The sequence below is a fragment of the Bubalus bubalis genome, chromosome 4 (genome assembly GCF_019923935.1).
Source record: "Bubalus bubalis isolate 160015118507 breed Murrah chromosome 4, NDDB_SH_1, whole genome shotgun sequence".
NCBI lineage: Eukaryota > Metazoa > Chordata > Mammalia > Artiodactyla > Bovidae > Bubalus > Bubalus bubalis.
The window spans coordinates 108935802-108952219 of NC_059160.1; the positions used below are offsets into that span (position 1 = coordinate 108935802).

At 37.0% G+C, this 16418-nt stretch overlaps 1 protein-coding gene across 14 annotated transcripts in view; it reads left to right on the top strand.

The window, feature by feature from the left end:
* PPFIA2 (PTPRF interacting protein alpha 2) overlaps positions 1-16418 on the top strand; it is a 493970-nt gene that overhangs the window by 285955 nt on the left and 191597 nt on the right. For all 14 annotated transcript variants that reach the window (XM_044941884.2, XM_044941885.2, XM_044941887.2 and 11 more), the window contains 2 exons: positions 1672-1773; positions 14373-14537. In XM_044941884.2, the coding sequence (XP_044797819.1) occupies positions 1672-1773; positions 14373-14537 (267 nt within the window). The remainder of the gene's footprint in view (positions 1-1671; positions 1774-14372; positions 14538-16418) is intronic.

Genomic DNA, 16418 nt, shown 5'->3' on the forward strand with positions numbered 1-16418 from the left:
GTTTTCTACTTGTTGCTTATTTCCATTCTCCACTTTAATAATATACTCAGATAATATCAACATTTAAGCAGGCAGCAATCAGAGGAGAAAACATTTATCTCTAATGCCAGCCAAATGAAACAATGAACTCTTTCATCTTGATTCTAAACTCTAAGTGCCTGCTCCGAGGTTTTTAAAGTATCCAGTTGGTTTGAAGCCACTCAGAGAACCAGCAAAATAAGTGGTTGAAGCAGGCAAAAATATAAACCCTAAACCTTTCCCAGCTTTGCATAATCATCATATTCATTTACTTTTTACTAAATTTGCCTTTGTGAGGGTTAGGTTAACCAAACCTGTCTCTCCATTTTTGTTTTTTCTTTTTGATATTCTGACAGTGCTTTCCCAGTCTAGTCCCAAATTTTCCCAAATACTTAACACATTTGACAGCCATCAATTTTATTAAAGAACCACTGTGAAGAATTTTATAATAATAGGGATATGTTAAAATTACTTAAAAATATTTATTTGTAAATTGGAGTAACAGAATAGTTCAATAGGTGTTTCTGCCTTCTTTTTAAGCATTCTTTATTGTGTCTAAACACACTACCTAATGGTAGAAATACCCACATTATTTAATCTCTGATCCCATTTTGGGGAAGGAAGCCATTGACAATTACTCCAAAGTGTCATTTGTAATGGAGAAAGGATTACTCCAGAATATGTTGTTGTTTACTTGCTAAGGAGTGTCCAACTCTTTTGTGACCCCATGGACTGTACCCCACCAGACTCCTCTGTCTAGGGATTCCCCAGGCAAGAATTCTGGCTTGGGTTGCCATTTCCTTCTCCCGGGCATGTTCCTGATCCAGGGGTTGAACCCCCATCCCCTGCTTGGCAGGCAGATTCTTTACCACTGAGTCAGTCACCTGGGAAATCCTCCGGAATATATTACCTCTGTTCTTTTATTGAAAATAAATACTAATTGAGCACCCACTATGTCTTAGACACTAGGACTTGAGCAGTGAAGTTAGTGAAGTCAGTGAAGTCCCCGTTCACATGGAGCTTACCTTTCAGAATGAAAAACTGAGCAATACATAAATTAATAGGAGAATCTCAGATAATGATATCAAGTCTTAGATGCATTTATTATTTTGTAGGATACAGGTGTATTCTCTTTCTTCATCCTATTTAATAAGTACACTTCTTAATCTCTAAATAGTATATTTAAGAATTTTAGCTTGGTGTTGATGGTGGCCGTTTTTTCCTTATGATGTAGTACACCCAGTCTAAACTTTGTGATATAGAGTGAGAGTGTAAGATCTTCAGAGTTGTTCACAAAATTAGCAAAGTTTAAATTATTCCATATTATCAATATGTTATCATACTAATGTTAAATTCAATATGCTATATCTGATACATTCTTAAATATATTTTATACTCTCATCTGAACAGTGTATTATAATATTATGTGTATGTTAAGTATCATGGACTAGCATTTGTTCAATGTTCGAATGAGGTTGATTTAACGACAGCAATGTATGTATACATAACAGCAATGTATAGTCAACTAGGCCATTTTTTTTTCTATTCTTTACATTCAGAAGTTTATATTTTGATTTTTTTTCCTTCCTGCTGGAATACATTTTTAAAAAATCTGGTGTATGTCTTCAAAAATTGTTTTTATTCCCCTTTCAGGAATTTGCTGCTCTGACAAAAGAATTAAATGCTTGCAGGGAACAACTTTTGGAAAAGGAAGAAGAAATTTCTGAACTTAAAGCTGAAAGAAACAACACAAGAGTAAGTATAAAACTGCCTCTGCTTGGAAGTAATTCCATAGTTCAGTGTCTTATCTCTAATACATTCATAAAAATAGAAGCCTTTAAAAACTTCAGGAAGACTTCAAGCAGACACCAACTCATTGTCTGTTACTTAGAGTAAAAGAGAATATACTACAAAACTCAGAGCAGGAAGACCAGAAACCTAAATTACAGCCTTGCCTACTAAATCACGGTGTTGCCTTAAAAAATGTTAGTGTTTCTTCTGACCTTTGTTTTTTTGACTTTAAAAGAAAAAGTGGCATTTCCATAGTGGGTTCCAGGCTGTTTTGCAATGGAGTAGGTGCGTCATGCTTCAGAGACTGGGAGTGGGTAGGATGGTAGGGTCATAAGTTTGATAGGGGAGTGTGATTTTGCCTTCTGGGTACTGTGAGGGACTGGCCTGACATTCATCATCACCTCACCCCAGAAAAACAATAATTTTTTAAAAAGATGTTAAAAATGTAAAATCACTGAAAGAGGACTCTCCTGATTAAAAGAGGCATACCTTTTCTATTTTAGAAGCTCATGAAGGAGACTTCCATTTATGATATTTTTATTTCATGAACCTGATGGAAATTACAGTATTCTGCTCTTGAAAACCCATGTATTTGTTTAATCACATGACTTGCTATCATCAGAGGTACCTTATTTTCTAGTTCAGAAGAAAATTTTACTAAATTTCAGACTGTGTAAACTGTCATATTACTCATCAATGAGAGAAGTTTTTCTAGTAAAATAATGTAAAGTAAAACCACTTTGGTGTGACTGTAGTTCAATTTCAATATGAAATAAGTATTACTAAGAAAATACTTGAAGTGTTAAGAGTTCTGGCAGATTAATACTGAGAGAGTAAGGTATGTTAATTGTGTACTTATTGTATGCTTGGTCTTAGATAGTAACATAAAAATGACAACTCAGTATTGTAAGACAAAACATGAATAAAGCTGGAAAACATTTTTTCTACCTTTCTAAAAGCAATAATGTGGAGGATTTTTGTTGTTGATTACATCAAGGGAAATAGATTTATGAATCCTTCCTTGTGCAAACCATTGATTTATATATAACAACTTAGTTTCATCATCACCTCCCCCACCACCTCAAAAATATCCAGGTCTAAAAATCAGAAAATCTTTTCTCTTCCCCCATAATGCCCTATTCTGTTCAGTTCAGTTCAGTTACTCAGTCATGTCCGACTCTTTGCAACCCCATGAATCGCAGCACGCCAGGCCTCCCTGTCCATCACCAACTCCCGGAGATCACTCAGACTCATGTCCATCGAGTCGGTGATGCCATCCAGCCATCTCATCCTCTGTCGTCCCCTTCTCCTCCTGCCCCCAATCCCTCCCAGCATCAGAGTCTTTTCCAATGAGTCAGCTCTTTGCATGAGGTAGCCAAAGTACTGGAGTTTCAATGCCCTATTAAATGTTGCTAAATATAAGATTTTTAAATGGATTTACATAATAGTTTCTCCTTCTGTGTGGTGTATTTTTCTTCTTGCTATAAACACCCACTTACTGGTCATGGAGAGAAAGCAACAAAGTAGTGTGATCTCACACCCGAAAAGAATTTTTTATTAGATTGTGGGAAAGTTTGAGTAGACTTGAGTGTCTCAACTTCTAGGGTCCTGATAAGCTTGTGACTCTCTCTTTCCACATTGAGAGGTTAACATATGCTCACAAATTGAAATATGTAACACAGAAAACACAGTTCATAAAGAGAACTCATAAGTGGATGAAGGTTTTGTTGTTCATTTTGAGTATCAGCAAAAACAATAGATCCAAAGGTAGGATATTTGAGTGAATTATATCTGTTCTCAAATAGAACATAGAACTTTCAGAAGAAGATGGATGAATAAATTTTATCTTGTGTATCACACAATAATAATGGTAATAATATAGTGACATATTGATTAAAGGTGAAATGTCTCTCTCGCTGTTTTACGTGTTTCACTCACATTATCCTCACAGCAACCCTATTGTCCCCATTTAACTGATAAGAAAACTAACACAGCGACTTGCCCCAAGACACACAGCTTCTAAGTGACACACCCAGAGAGTGCGCTCTGTGGCTTCATCAATGGCTGTATATATTTTAAAAAGCATATTCCTGTTACTCGCAAGTAATGTGTGACCTAAGGGATTATCTCTAGGAAGGAGCAGAGTTTGTTCAATTTCTTGTAATTCAGCTCCAATCTGTTTAGTAATCTATTTTCTATCAGTTGTGTGGAAAGTAATGTGCTAGGTATTTATTCTGATGTCACAGGTAAAAGCTGTGGCCATTTATCATTTTGTCACTACAGATAAACCTGATCCTTGCCCCCAAAATAAAAGCGTACAAGAAAAAAATCAAAGTAATCACTAGAGTTGCTCTTAAACCCAACTGCCTCAAGTAATTAAATTGAGAAAATCCAAATAAAGTCACTTTAATCTTATTCATGATTGTACAAAAATAAAAACTTCAAAAATTGTAGTGCATATTTACAGAAACATTCAAAAATCTTTATTGTTTAATATTTCCACACTAAAAAGAATGTAGAAAAAAATAATGAAACAAAATTTGTTATTCCTAAAACTTCTCTAACCATACCCATGCAAGTTGTATTTGTAGAAAACAGCATTCCTGCCATTATTTCAACATACTGAAATCAACTGCTGAAAATTACCTATTTTTGCAGAATTATTCGAATTAAAGGGTGAGGGAAAAATATAAATATCTATATAGTTATTATTTCTCAATAAAAGAGTAGAAAAGTTTTGTTGTTGTTTTCACTTTTGCTGTTTGTTGTTTCAACTGCTCTGGTACCTGAAGAGTTCAGAGATGACTTATTAACAATGTTTTAGAATGCAGCTATTGTGTGACTTGGAAAGAGAAGTTAGGGTTTCAAGAACTAGTCTTAATGTTAGTCATGAATAATGACACTATAATTTCATTTCACAGGTCATAAACTAAAAAAAAAAAAAAAGACAATGATCTTTAGTTTAAATTAAAGACTGAGTTTGAAACATTCCTTACTATGCCCTTACTTTTGTTTTGAGCCAAAAGAATTATGTTAAATGAATGTTCAAATAAAATCAGACACTAAAGAAAAGCTTCCCATTCTTGATCAGCCTGTCTGTACAAGTTAAAATCCCTCTAAAGTTGTTTCCTTGAGGAGTAGAAAGTACAATCCAGTTGAGAAAAGGAAGACCCTGGTAGTTAAAAGCAGGTAAAATATGTGTGTGTTTGGGTTCATGTATATTTTTTATGAAGTGCTACAATAGGTTATGACAAACACAAGAGTTAGTAAGGTACAACATATGTTCTCCCTACAGCTATTCAATGTGGGACTCAAACGTGCATAAAACACATTGTCGTTTAGTCACTGGGTCATGTCCAACCCTTTTGCAACCTTATGGATCATAGCCCACCGGACTCCTCTGTTCATGAGATTTCCCAGGCAAGAATACTGGAGTGGGTTGCCATTTCCTTCTCCAAGGAACTCTTTTCTTAATGTGAAAAGAAAACAAGATCCTGTAGGGTATCTAAGCCATGTTTGAGAGTAAAGGATACTAAGTGGACTGATTAAGAAAGCAATCAATTTGACTGTTTTCATTTTCCGATGCTGCTATTGTGTTATTTGACCGTATTACAGAGACCAAATTAGTTTACAGGGCAGAATACATTTCTACTTGAATACTGTATGTGATTGAAGATAATTGCACACAAGGTGATGTTGTAGAAAGACTTATAGTTTTAGAAATTTTGTTTAAAAATTCTCAGTGAGGCAATATGGGTCTATGGATATAGGATTTGATACGTTTATGTGTATTCATATCCAGGCTGTGGTCATTTAAAGTGAATTCCAACATAAATTAATGGCCACTCACACAGTCCCTCCAGTCCTTTGAGTGTATACCAAAGGGTGCCTTTTGCAAGATTCATTAAACATCAAAGTTTTGTTTCTAGCAAAGGTGTACAAATTAGTAGACTGTTAGTGGCATCTTAGGTAAGTTCCTTTTTATTTGTAATAGGTTTTCATGTAAAGCTTAAAAGCCATAGATACCTTCTAGATTAGAACATTTTCTGGCCACATGCTCCAAGATAGATAATTTACAAGCATTATTACTTCAGTTCAACAACTATTAAGCCTCTATTATAGAGAATATTTTTCTAGGCATCAAAGAGTGTTCAGAATATTTAAACTGTCAAACCCTTAAAGAGTCTGGTTTATATCACTAAAAACACAACTGTTTTTGTTATTACATGGACGAGAGCTCCCAATTGCACAAAACAGTACAGTCTGCCGTTTTAATCAAGAAGGCTTTAATTAAAGCCTATGAGAAATGTCTAAACTGAGCTTACGTGCATGATTTCTAGGACAGCATTTCTTAGCTTTGTGTTTTTCTTCCATCCAAAGTCCCAGAGACACGCAGCCTCTGCTGATACCTGTGCCAGCAAGAGGGATGCCCCCTGCCCAGCTCGTGTCCTCTCCTGACTCCCCTCAGAATCTCTCCCGGGCAGGGGGCCGGCTCTTAAGTCACACGTCTGCCCCCTGGTGGTGAACATGCCTGAGACGTGTTTCTTGGATTGTCCATTGGAATGATGGCATTCAGAATGTGGGGGCCTATCAAACATGGAAGATACATTCAAAAGATTGGGGGCAACCTGAGATGCCAGTCTGCATTACCACCCAGATTTTATCATACTTGTTTTCGTATTAAAATTCCAAAAAGCAGCAATACTGATACGTATCTACCCAACAATACAAATAGACTTCTTAGACAAAAATAAAATCTCCTACTCACAAAAAAAAGATTCATAATATCTTGATACTATATTCAGCCACGTGCATATGGTTCTTCAGTGCACAGTTGTGCTCTCATTAAATATCAATATTATCCTAATATTTTGTAACCTATGGACTACGTAGGTATTCATCAGAATCAACATCAGTTCAGTTCAGTTCAGTCGCTCAGTTATGTCCAACTCTTTGTGACCCCATGGACTGCAGCACACCAGGCTTCCGTGTCCATCACCAACTCCTGGGGTTTACTCAAACTCATATCCATTGAGTCGATGATGCCATCCTACCATCTCATCCTCTGTCATCCCCTTCTCCTCTCACCTTGAATCATTCCCAGCATCAGCGTCTTTTCTAATGAGTCAGTTCTTTGCATCAGGTGGCCAAAGTATTAGAGTTTCAGCTTCAAAATCAATCCTTCTAATGAATATTCAGGACTGATTTCCTTTAGGATGGACCGGTTGGATCTCCTTGCAGTCCAAGGGACTCTCAAGAGTCTTCTCTGACACTACAGTTCAAAAGCATCAATTCTTCTGCACTCAGCTTTCTTTATAGTCCAACTCTCGTATCCATACATGACCATTGGAAAAACGATAGCTTTGACTAGATGGGCCTTTGTTGGCAAAGTAATGTCTCTGCTTTTTAATATGCTGTCTAGGTTGGTCATAACTTTCCTTCCAAGGAGTAAGCATCTTTTAATTTCATGACTGCAGTCACCATCTGCAGTGATTTTGGAGCCCAAAAAATAAAGTCAGACACTGTTTCCACTGTTTCCCCATCTATTTCCCATGAAGTGATGAGACCGGATGCCATGATCTTCATTTTCTGAACGTTGAGCTTTAATCCAACTTTTTCACTTTTCTCTTTCACTTTCATCAAGAGGCCCTTTAGTTCTTCTTTGCTTTCTGCCATAAGGGTGGTGTCATCTGCATATCTGAGGTTATTGATATTTCTCCCGGCAATCTTGATTTCAGCTTATGCTTCATCCAGCCCAGTGTTTCTCATGATGTACTCTGCATATAAGTTAAATAAGCAGGGTAACAATAAACAGCCTTGACGTACTCCTTTCCCTATTTGGAACCCGTCTGCTGTTCCATGTCCAGTCTAACTGTTGCTTCCTCACCTGCATACAGATTTCTCAAGAGGTGGGTCAGGTGGTCTGGTATTTCCGTCTCTCAGAATTTTCCACAGTTTATTGTGATCCACACAGTCGAAGGCTTTGGCATAGTCAATAAAGCAGAAATAGATGTTTTTCTGGAACTCTCTTGTTTTTTTGATGAATGTAAAATAGAATAAAAAGTAAAAACATAACAAGAAAATGGGAAAATAATTTAATATATGCTGTGTATATGATAGCATAAAGTAGAAAGATCTTGTTTTCTCCAACTGGTCACAAAGTCCTATTAGTAAATATAAATTCCAATTCTAAACCTTGATTCCTGGACCTATGTATATAGACCCATACATATCCTGAGAAAAATTGAACCTTGCTTTCATCACTAATTCTGAGTGTATACTTACTACAGAAAGAGAGCATCCCAGCCTAGCAATGTGTTGTCTCTCAGCTTAAATCAACCTAGTTTCTTCCTTGGATGACTTAACCATTCTTTAGGATTAGCAGCTTCTGAACAATGTGATGGCATGGTAAAACCAGGGCTGAGAGCATCAGTCAGTTGCATTAGCCCTTTCACTGTATTTTTTTTTTTTAGGAGGTGGTGTTAAAGTAGTGTTGTGTATGCTAACAGGATTGTTAGCAAAAATCTAATAATATGGTGTTACTGGTAGAAGCATAGCCATTAGAGAAGGCAAATCTATGTTCAGAAAAAGGGTTTATTACAGTAACAAAAAACAGCTGCTTTTTTGATGGGAGGATTTGACTTAATCTGCTTGCTTCAAGATAAATAGTTGGTTTCCAATTATATTGTATTCAGAAGTTCAAGGTTGATGGCTACAGCAAATAACTTGGCTATTGGTCTTGAGTAGTATCCTATCAACCTTAATGATGAGAACCCCATTTTGTCAGGCCAGTGAATAAATCCTATCCCTGAAACCATGGTCACTATTTTATGCCCACTGAGAAAATGCTGTGGTGGTCAAATAAATAGGCCAATATCCACAGGATGAATCATTATGTCTACCAGATTATTGAAAAGCTGTACACCAGTGAGCACCAAAAATGTAGTTCTAGCTTAGAGCTAATATCCAAAGAAAGGTTTGCATTCTATTTTCCTTAGGGAAGATTTCCTGATTATCTATTGCTTCAAAACAGACCATCCCAAAATGTAATGACACAAGCAATATTTTACTACACTCACAGTTCTATGGATCAGAGATTCAGAAAGGGCACGGGTACGACAACCCTTTTCTGCTGCATAAGTTTTGGGCTCTCAGCTGGGATGACTTGACGTCTAATGGGCTTCCCAGGTGGCTCAGTGGTAAAGAATCTACCGGCTGATGTGAGAGATGCAGGAGACACAGTTTCAGTCCCTGAATCTGAAAGATGCCCTGGAGAAGGAAATGACAACCCACTCCAGTATTCTTATCTAGGAAACCCCATGGATAGAGAAGCCTGGCAGGCTACAGCCCATGTGATTGTTAGGAGTTGGACACGATTGAGCGCACACGCAGTGACTGGTAAACGATTTATTTTTTTTAATCTGAAAAAGCAAAAAATAAATAGTGTTAGTCATTTTCCATGGTGGAAATACTCCCACTGTTGCTGATTTCAAACTACCAACATGCTGTCACCGAATGCAGAGCTGGAAAAAATGCACAGTAGTGAACCATTATATAGTATTTCTGTCATTCAAATAAATTGAAGTAAACAACCCCGTGGACATTGGTAATAGTAAAATATAGTAAGATAATTAGGAAGTGATATATTTTGAATGGTTATTATTTTAAAAAAATATTTAATTATTTGTTGTTGTTCAGGCTCTAAGTCATACCTGATTCTTTGCGACCCCATGAACTGCAGCACACCAGGCCTTCCTGTCCTTCACTATCTCCTGGAGTTTGCTCAGACTCATTCCATTGAGTCATAAGCTTACATAATTTAAGCTTTAACTAACTGTGTTTAGCCACAAGCTCACAAGATTTCTGAAAATTATCCTTTACCATAAGATGGTATGGGCCAACTTTAGCCTATGGTCTTCAGGTGGTTCCTCAAATATCTGGGGATTGAAAGGTCTACTTGTGAGATGACTTCTTTGCTCTTGTGTCTGGCACCTAGGCTGGAATGACTGAAAGACAGACAGGTTTAATTGGGACTTTACATGTAAGAACCTCCATATGAGCTCTATGGCACAGTGGTCTCAGAGTAGTGAGTTTTTATGCAGTGGCTCCCGGACCTAAGAGCAAGTGTTCCAGTGAACTAGCTGGAAACCGCATTGCCTCTTAGGACCTAGACTCAAAAGTCACAAATTGTAACTCACTGTACAACACAGGTTGGTCAGAACAGTCACAGGCCTCCACAGATTCAAGAGGAGGGAACATAGGCTTTGTTTTGCAAGGTAACTGCTCTAAGTGAAGTCATGCGTGGTCACCAAGACAAATGAGATGTAACTTATCAGTAAAGCGTGGCAGCTCATTGGAGTTTGGGGGATAAGAGTATTTTCTAAATTTCCTTTTTCTAATTCTTGGGGGTGCCTTTTTATTTTCAAAGTAGTTCCAAGTTTTCCGAATAAGATATCTGGTAAGGCTCTGAATTCATCATACATTGTAATTCAGTGACCTCTCCTAGATCAGGCTCTTTCTCTTTTTTTCTGTTTTGTCTTGGGACCTCAGTAAGAGGCTCTTCTGAGCAGCCGCAGCAACTTCTGGGTTCTCTGAGCTTTGACCTAAATCTTAAAACCTTAAGCTAGTCATCTTATTTCTTTTAACTCTTCAATGCAGTTCAAAGCAGCCAGCTCACCTCATTGTTCTTATATTCCTCCTGCCCTTCAAAATGGTCTATTGTCCCTATGACTCAGTCCATCAAAGCCTTACTTTCAGAGACACCTCATTTCAGAATAACTCAGGTGGTCATTTAACTATCCATGAATCATAGAAGATACTGTTCCTTCTTTTGTTGTTAATTTAATTATTGATTTGTCAAATCTATCTGGGTCAGATATCCCAGATTCCCATTTGTCTGAGGAGTTCTTATAGACATAGCTCTTACAAACTACTGTTTTAATCAGGGTTCATTTATTAATTTAACAAAAATTTGTGCACATCTATTATGTGCCAATCTTCTAGGCACTAAGAGATATGGCAATGGACAAAATAGGGAAAATATTAATTTAAAAAATACTTCCTTTCCTCATGGATCTTACATTGTTTTTTGAGAGACAGACTTAAACAAGGTGAATGTGTAAAATAAATGGTGAATTAGATATAGACATATGTCAAGAAGGGAAAACTAATATCAGATAAAGTTGGAGAAATAGGCAGAGCTCTATAACTTATGTGAAACAGCTTGGATTTAAGCAGTGCACACATCTATAGATGTGTCTATAGAATCTATATAATTCAGGGGAGTAGAATACCATGATTATAATAGGTTGATAAATAAAAGCTCTTTAAAAATATTGATTGTATCATCTTCATACTGAAGAATTTTAAATATTATTTTGGTGCTTAAATATGATTCCTACTGACTGATATATATACATTTAGGATCTCAGATATTTGTGTTTTTTTGTGTTCAGTTCAGTTCAGTCGCTCAGTCATGTCCAACTCTTTGCAACCCCATGAATCACAGCACGCCAGGCCTCCCTGTCCATCACCAACACCCGGAGTTCACTCAGACTCACGTCCATCGAGTCAGTGATGCCATCCAGCCATCTCATCCTCTGTCGTCCCCTTCTCCTCCTGCCCCCAATCCCTCCCAGCATCAGAGTCTTTTCCAATGAGTCAGCTCTTTGCAGGAGGTGGCCAAAGTACTGGAGTTTCAGCTTTAGCATCATTCCTTCCAAAGAAATCCCAGGGCTGATCTCCTTCAGAATGGACTGGTTGGATCTCCTTGCAGTCCAAGGGACTCTCAAGAGTCTTCTCCAACACCACAGTTCAAAAGCATCAATTCTTCAGCGCTCAGCCTTCTTCACAGTCCAACTCTCACATCCATACATGACCACTGGAAAAACCATAGCCTTGACTAGATGGACCTTTGTTGGCAAAGTAATGTCTCTGTTTTTGAATATGCTATCTAGGTTGGTCATAACTTTCCTTCTAAGGAGTAAGCGTCTTTTAATTTCATGGCTGCAATCACCATCTGCAGTGATTTTGGAGCCCAAAAAATAAAGTCTGACACTGTTGCCACTGTTTCCCCATCTATTTCCCATGAAATGATGGGACCAGATGCCATGATCTTCGTTTTCTGAATGTTGAGCTTTAAGCCAACTTTTTCACTCTCCTCTTTCACCTTCATCAAGAGGCTTTTCACTTTCCGCCATAAGGGTGGTGTCATCTGCATATCTGAGTTTATTGATATTTCTCCCGGCAATCTTGATTCCAGCTTGTGCTTCTTCCAGCCCAGCGTTTCTCATGATATACTCTGCATATAAGTTAAATAAGCAGGGTGACAATATACAGCCTTGACACACTCCTTTCCCTGTTTGGAACCAACGCTGTTCCATGTCCAGTTCCAACTGTTGCCTCCTGCCTGCATATAGGTTTCTCAAGAGGCAGGTCAGGTGGTCTGGTATTCCCATCTCTTTCAGAATTTTCCACAGTTTATTGTGATCCACACAGTCAAAGGCTTTAGCATAGTCAATAAAGCAGAAATAGATGTTTTTCTGGAACTCTCTTGCTTTTTCGATGATCCAGCAGCTGTTGGCAATTTGATCTCGGGTTCCTCTACCTTTTCTAAAACCAGCTTAAACATCTGGAAGTTCACGGTTCACATATTGCTGAAGCCTGGCTTGGAGAATTTTGAGCATTACTTTACTAGCGTGTGAGATGAGTGCAATTGTGTGGTAGTTTGAGTATTGTTTGGCATTGCCTTTCTTTGGGATTGGAATGAAAACTGACCTTTTCCAGTAATAATGGGCAAAGTTTTCTGACACATTGAACCATAATTAATGACAGTGAATACAGAAAAATTAACATTAAGAACTGAGAAACATGACAGTAATATGTGACACTGAAATTAATAGTAGTTTTGTGGAAAAACTAAAATTTTAACTATTGTATGAGCTTTAGGAAAACTGTTGAAAGATAATAGTTTTTCTTTACATCCTTCCAACTCAGTGTCTTATATCTGCTTTTTCCTTTATTGCTTCAGTAATCCTGCTTGTTTTGCCTAGACACCATTTGTTAGCCTATGCTTTCACTAGCCTTCTGAAAATCTTTTCTCCTTACTAGTTATATATTGTTCAGTTCAATTCAGTTGCTCAGTCATGTCTGACTTTTAGCAGCCCCATGAATTGCAGCACACCAGGCCTCCCTGTCCATCACCAACCCCCAGAGTTTACTCAAAATCACGTCCATTGAGTCGGTGATGCCATCCGCATATCATCCTCTGTCATCCCCTTCTCCTCCTGCCCTCAATCTTTCCCAGCATCAGGGTCTTTTCCAATGAGTCTGTTTTTCCCATCAGGTGGACAAAGTATTGGAGTTTCAGCTTCAGCATCAGTCCTTCCAATGAATATTCAGGACTGATTTCCTTTAGGATAGACTGATTGGATCTCCCTGCAGTCCAAGGGACTCTTGAGTCTTCTCCAACACCACAGTTCTTCACTAGCAAAATTTTAATAACTGATAACAATTTTTTCTTTTTTCATATATCTTTGCTTTTAGTTGCAGAACTGCGTTATAAAATAAAGGTGAAACTCCAATTCACAAAACATTTAAAAGCAAAATTTATTTGGGAAAAGTCAGAGCATAAAGTCTGTGACAGAATGAAACATTGTTCACTGGACTTGCCCCTAATCTCTGTCATGGCACCAAAGACTACTCTGGGTGAATGTACATTCCAGAGCAGACAGTTTAATAATTATGTCCTTTAATCTCTTTTCCCAAAATGACTACTGCTGGTCTCAATTACTATATTCCAGTTGGCTGCATATGTTTTTCTATTATGTAATCCAAGAATTTAATTGTGAATAAAATCATTAGTGTTACCACATTAATTACTATAGCAACATGTGATTGTCATTATAATCAAGTTTAAAGCAACATGAAGTTTATGCTCATTTCCTTCAACTTAAAAAATTTAAATTATCAGATATAAGTGAAATTAATTTTGACTTTGAATTCTATTTTCTAACAAAGTCATCATTGTATAACATTTTTCAGTAGTTACCCTATTTATTGGATCTTCCCCTGTGGCTCAGCTCGTAAAGAATCCACCTTCAAAGTGGGAGATCTGGGTTCGATCCCTAGGTTGGGAAGATCCCCTGGAGAAGGGAAAGGCTAACCATTCCAATATTCTGGCCTGGAGAATTCCATGGACTGTATAGTCCGTGGGTTTGCAAAGAGTCGGACTCAACTAAGCAACTTTCATTTTCACATATGGTGTTTTCTAGTTCTCCTCAACTTAAACTGAAATTATTAAATCTTATAAAAGAATGCATATAATTCACATTATATTTTAAATTTAATAAAGTGTTATGTGATAGAAATGGAATTTACTTTTAGTATATTTTTGAACCCTGGTTTATGAACTCAGGTTTGTGTTTCACTGATGCTACCTGTAGGATAATCTGATGTTATCATTAGATAATCTATAAATCTTCAGTCTGCTAAAGTAGAAGTCATCTCTGTGCATTAGTGACCTGTATTCATAAGGCAATCACCTTTTCTGTTAAACCCAATAGCTATTACTGGAGCATTTGGAGTGCCTTGTGTCACGACACGAGAGGTCACTGAGAATGACGGTGGTGAAGCGGCAAGCCCAGTCCCCCTCGGGAGTGTCCAGCGAGGTTGAGGTTCTCAAGGCGCTGAAATCTCTATTTGAGCACCACAAGGCCTTGGATGAAAAGGTATAGTACTGGGAAAGGACTATTACAATTTGATATGTCGATTATAACTTCAATAAAGCTGAAATTAAAAATCAAACTCCTGGAACAAAGGTATAGTATTGCCAAAAGATTTCAAGCTTAACTCTGCTTTTGTCATCATCGTCAAGCTGCTTGTCTTCATCCCCGACTCAGTAGACTGCTGTAGTCAGGCAGTTCAGAGGAACATATTTGAGTCACAGGAAAAAATCACTCAAAAAATGCAACTGCACCATTTCATGTATATTATTAATATTCATAACCACATTCTTTTGTTTAATCCCACTGAATCTGTGGCTTATTAAGACTCCTAGTATGGCACGCTATAGTCCTAGTCTAGATGGCCGTTTGAAATTTAATACTGTCATTTAGCCTTTCTTTCTTTGTCCCTTTCTCTCTTCTTCTCTCCCCACCCCGCAGTCTCTCTCCTCCCTGCCTCTCTGAAGTGTGTCGCTATATAGAAGACTACTAGCTGCCAGTAAAACATCTTGAGATGTAAATTGGATGTACTTGAACCTTTAGAGATTCATATTAGAAGTTTACGGTTTTATTTGGGGGATTTCTAATAGCTTAGTACTGAACACACATTTTTAAGAGTCTCCACATGGGGCAGCATAAGGCATTAGTAGCAAAATCTGCTTTAGGTCTTTTTTAAAGTAACTGTAAGTTCTCTTAACTGTTACTCAGATAAGTTCTATGGACATTAATAAGCCAATATGATGATAATATTCTTTGGAGATTAGTAAGGCTTATGACATGATTTCAATTTTGTTAAATTTCAAAGATGAAATTTTTAAAATTAATAAGGCTTTTAGGATTTTCTAGAGTGGGAATTGGGGCACTTCATTGTAAAGTATCTAACAAGTTCTAAGCACTAACATCCAAAATAGGGATTATTACTCAGTTATATATAGATTTTGAGCATACAGATACTTTTGCTCTATTTAATATTTATATCCATACATATTTTTATCATCAGTCTTTCAGATGTTCTTAGAGCAGGGGATTTTGTGCATGTATAAGGATAACTACAATTCTGTCTTCAAGATTATTAATAAGGAACTGTATCTTATTTTTAATTTTAGTATGAGGCAATTAGTTTATAAATAATTTTGAATAAAACACAAATGGATATTATATAAAAATCCCTATCTATATAATATCAACTAATATAAAACAGTAAATATCTTTAATGTTTACTTTCTTATTATATTTCTTTTCTTAGTATAAAACTGCATTAATAAGAATTAGCAAGACTGTACATTTATACAATAGCTATTATGCGTTAGACTCCTTGGCATATATTTGGCACACTTTCTTAACAAGTAAGGAGTTCATAGCACTGGAGTTCACATGTCAATAACAGGCTATGTGAAGCAAAGATATATACAATGTGATATGGAGTCACAGGAAGAGTTGCAACTAATTGTGCCTGAAGAAGTAATAAGAACGTCAAGAATGTCTTCACAGAGGGGGTGACATTTGATCTGGGTATTAAAATGTGTAAGAGTTGTTAGGCAGAGAAGTAAAGATACTCTAAGCAGTATGCTCAATATGTGAACTAACCAAGAGCTTTGAAAAGAGCATGGCCTATTCAGAGAAAATCTAGCAGTTTTGATGACTTGAATGAGGGTCTAGAGAGTGAATAGTTTTGGCTGTTCCCCAGATGTCCCACATCACTTAAATGAGGGATGCTCTTATGAAAAAAATGAATAGAAGGCAATAAATAAAACAGCACTTCATACAAATATGAGTACATTTAAGAAGAAAATGGTTGTTGTACAACTTTGGATCTAAAAGTAATTTAGCACATATTAAAGTTCAGTGAGCTTAGCATAAGCTATTTCATACTGTGACCATAGGAAC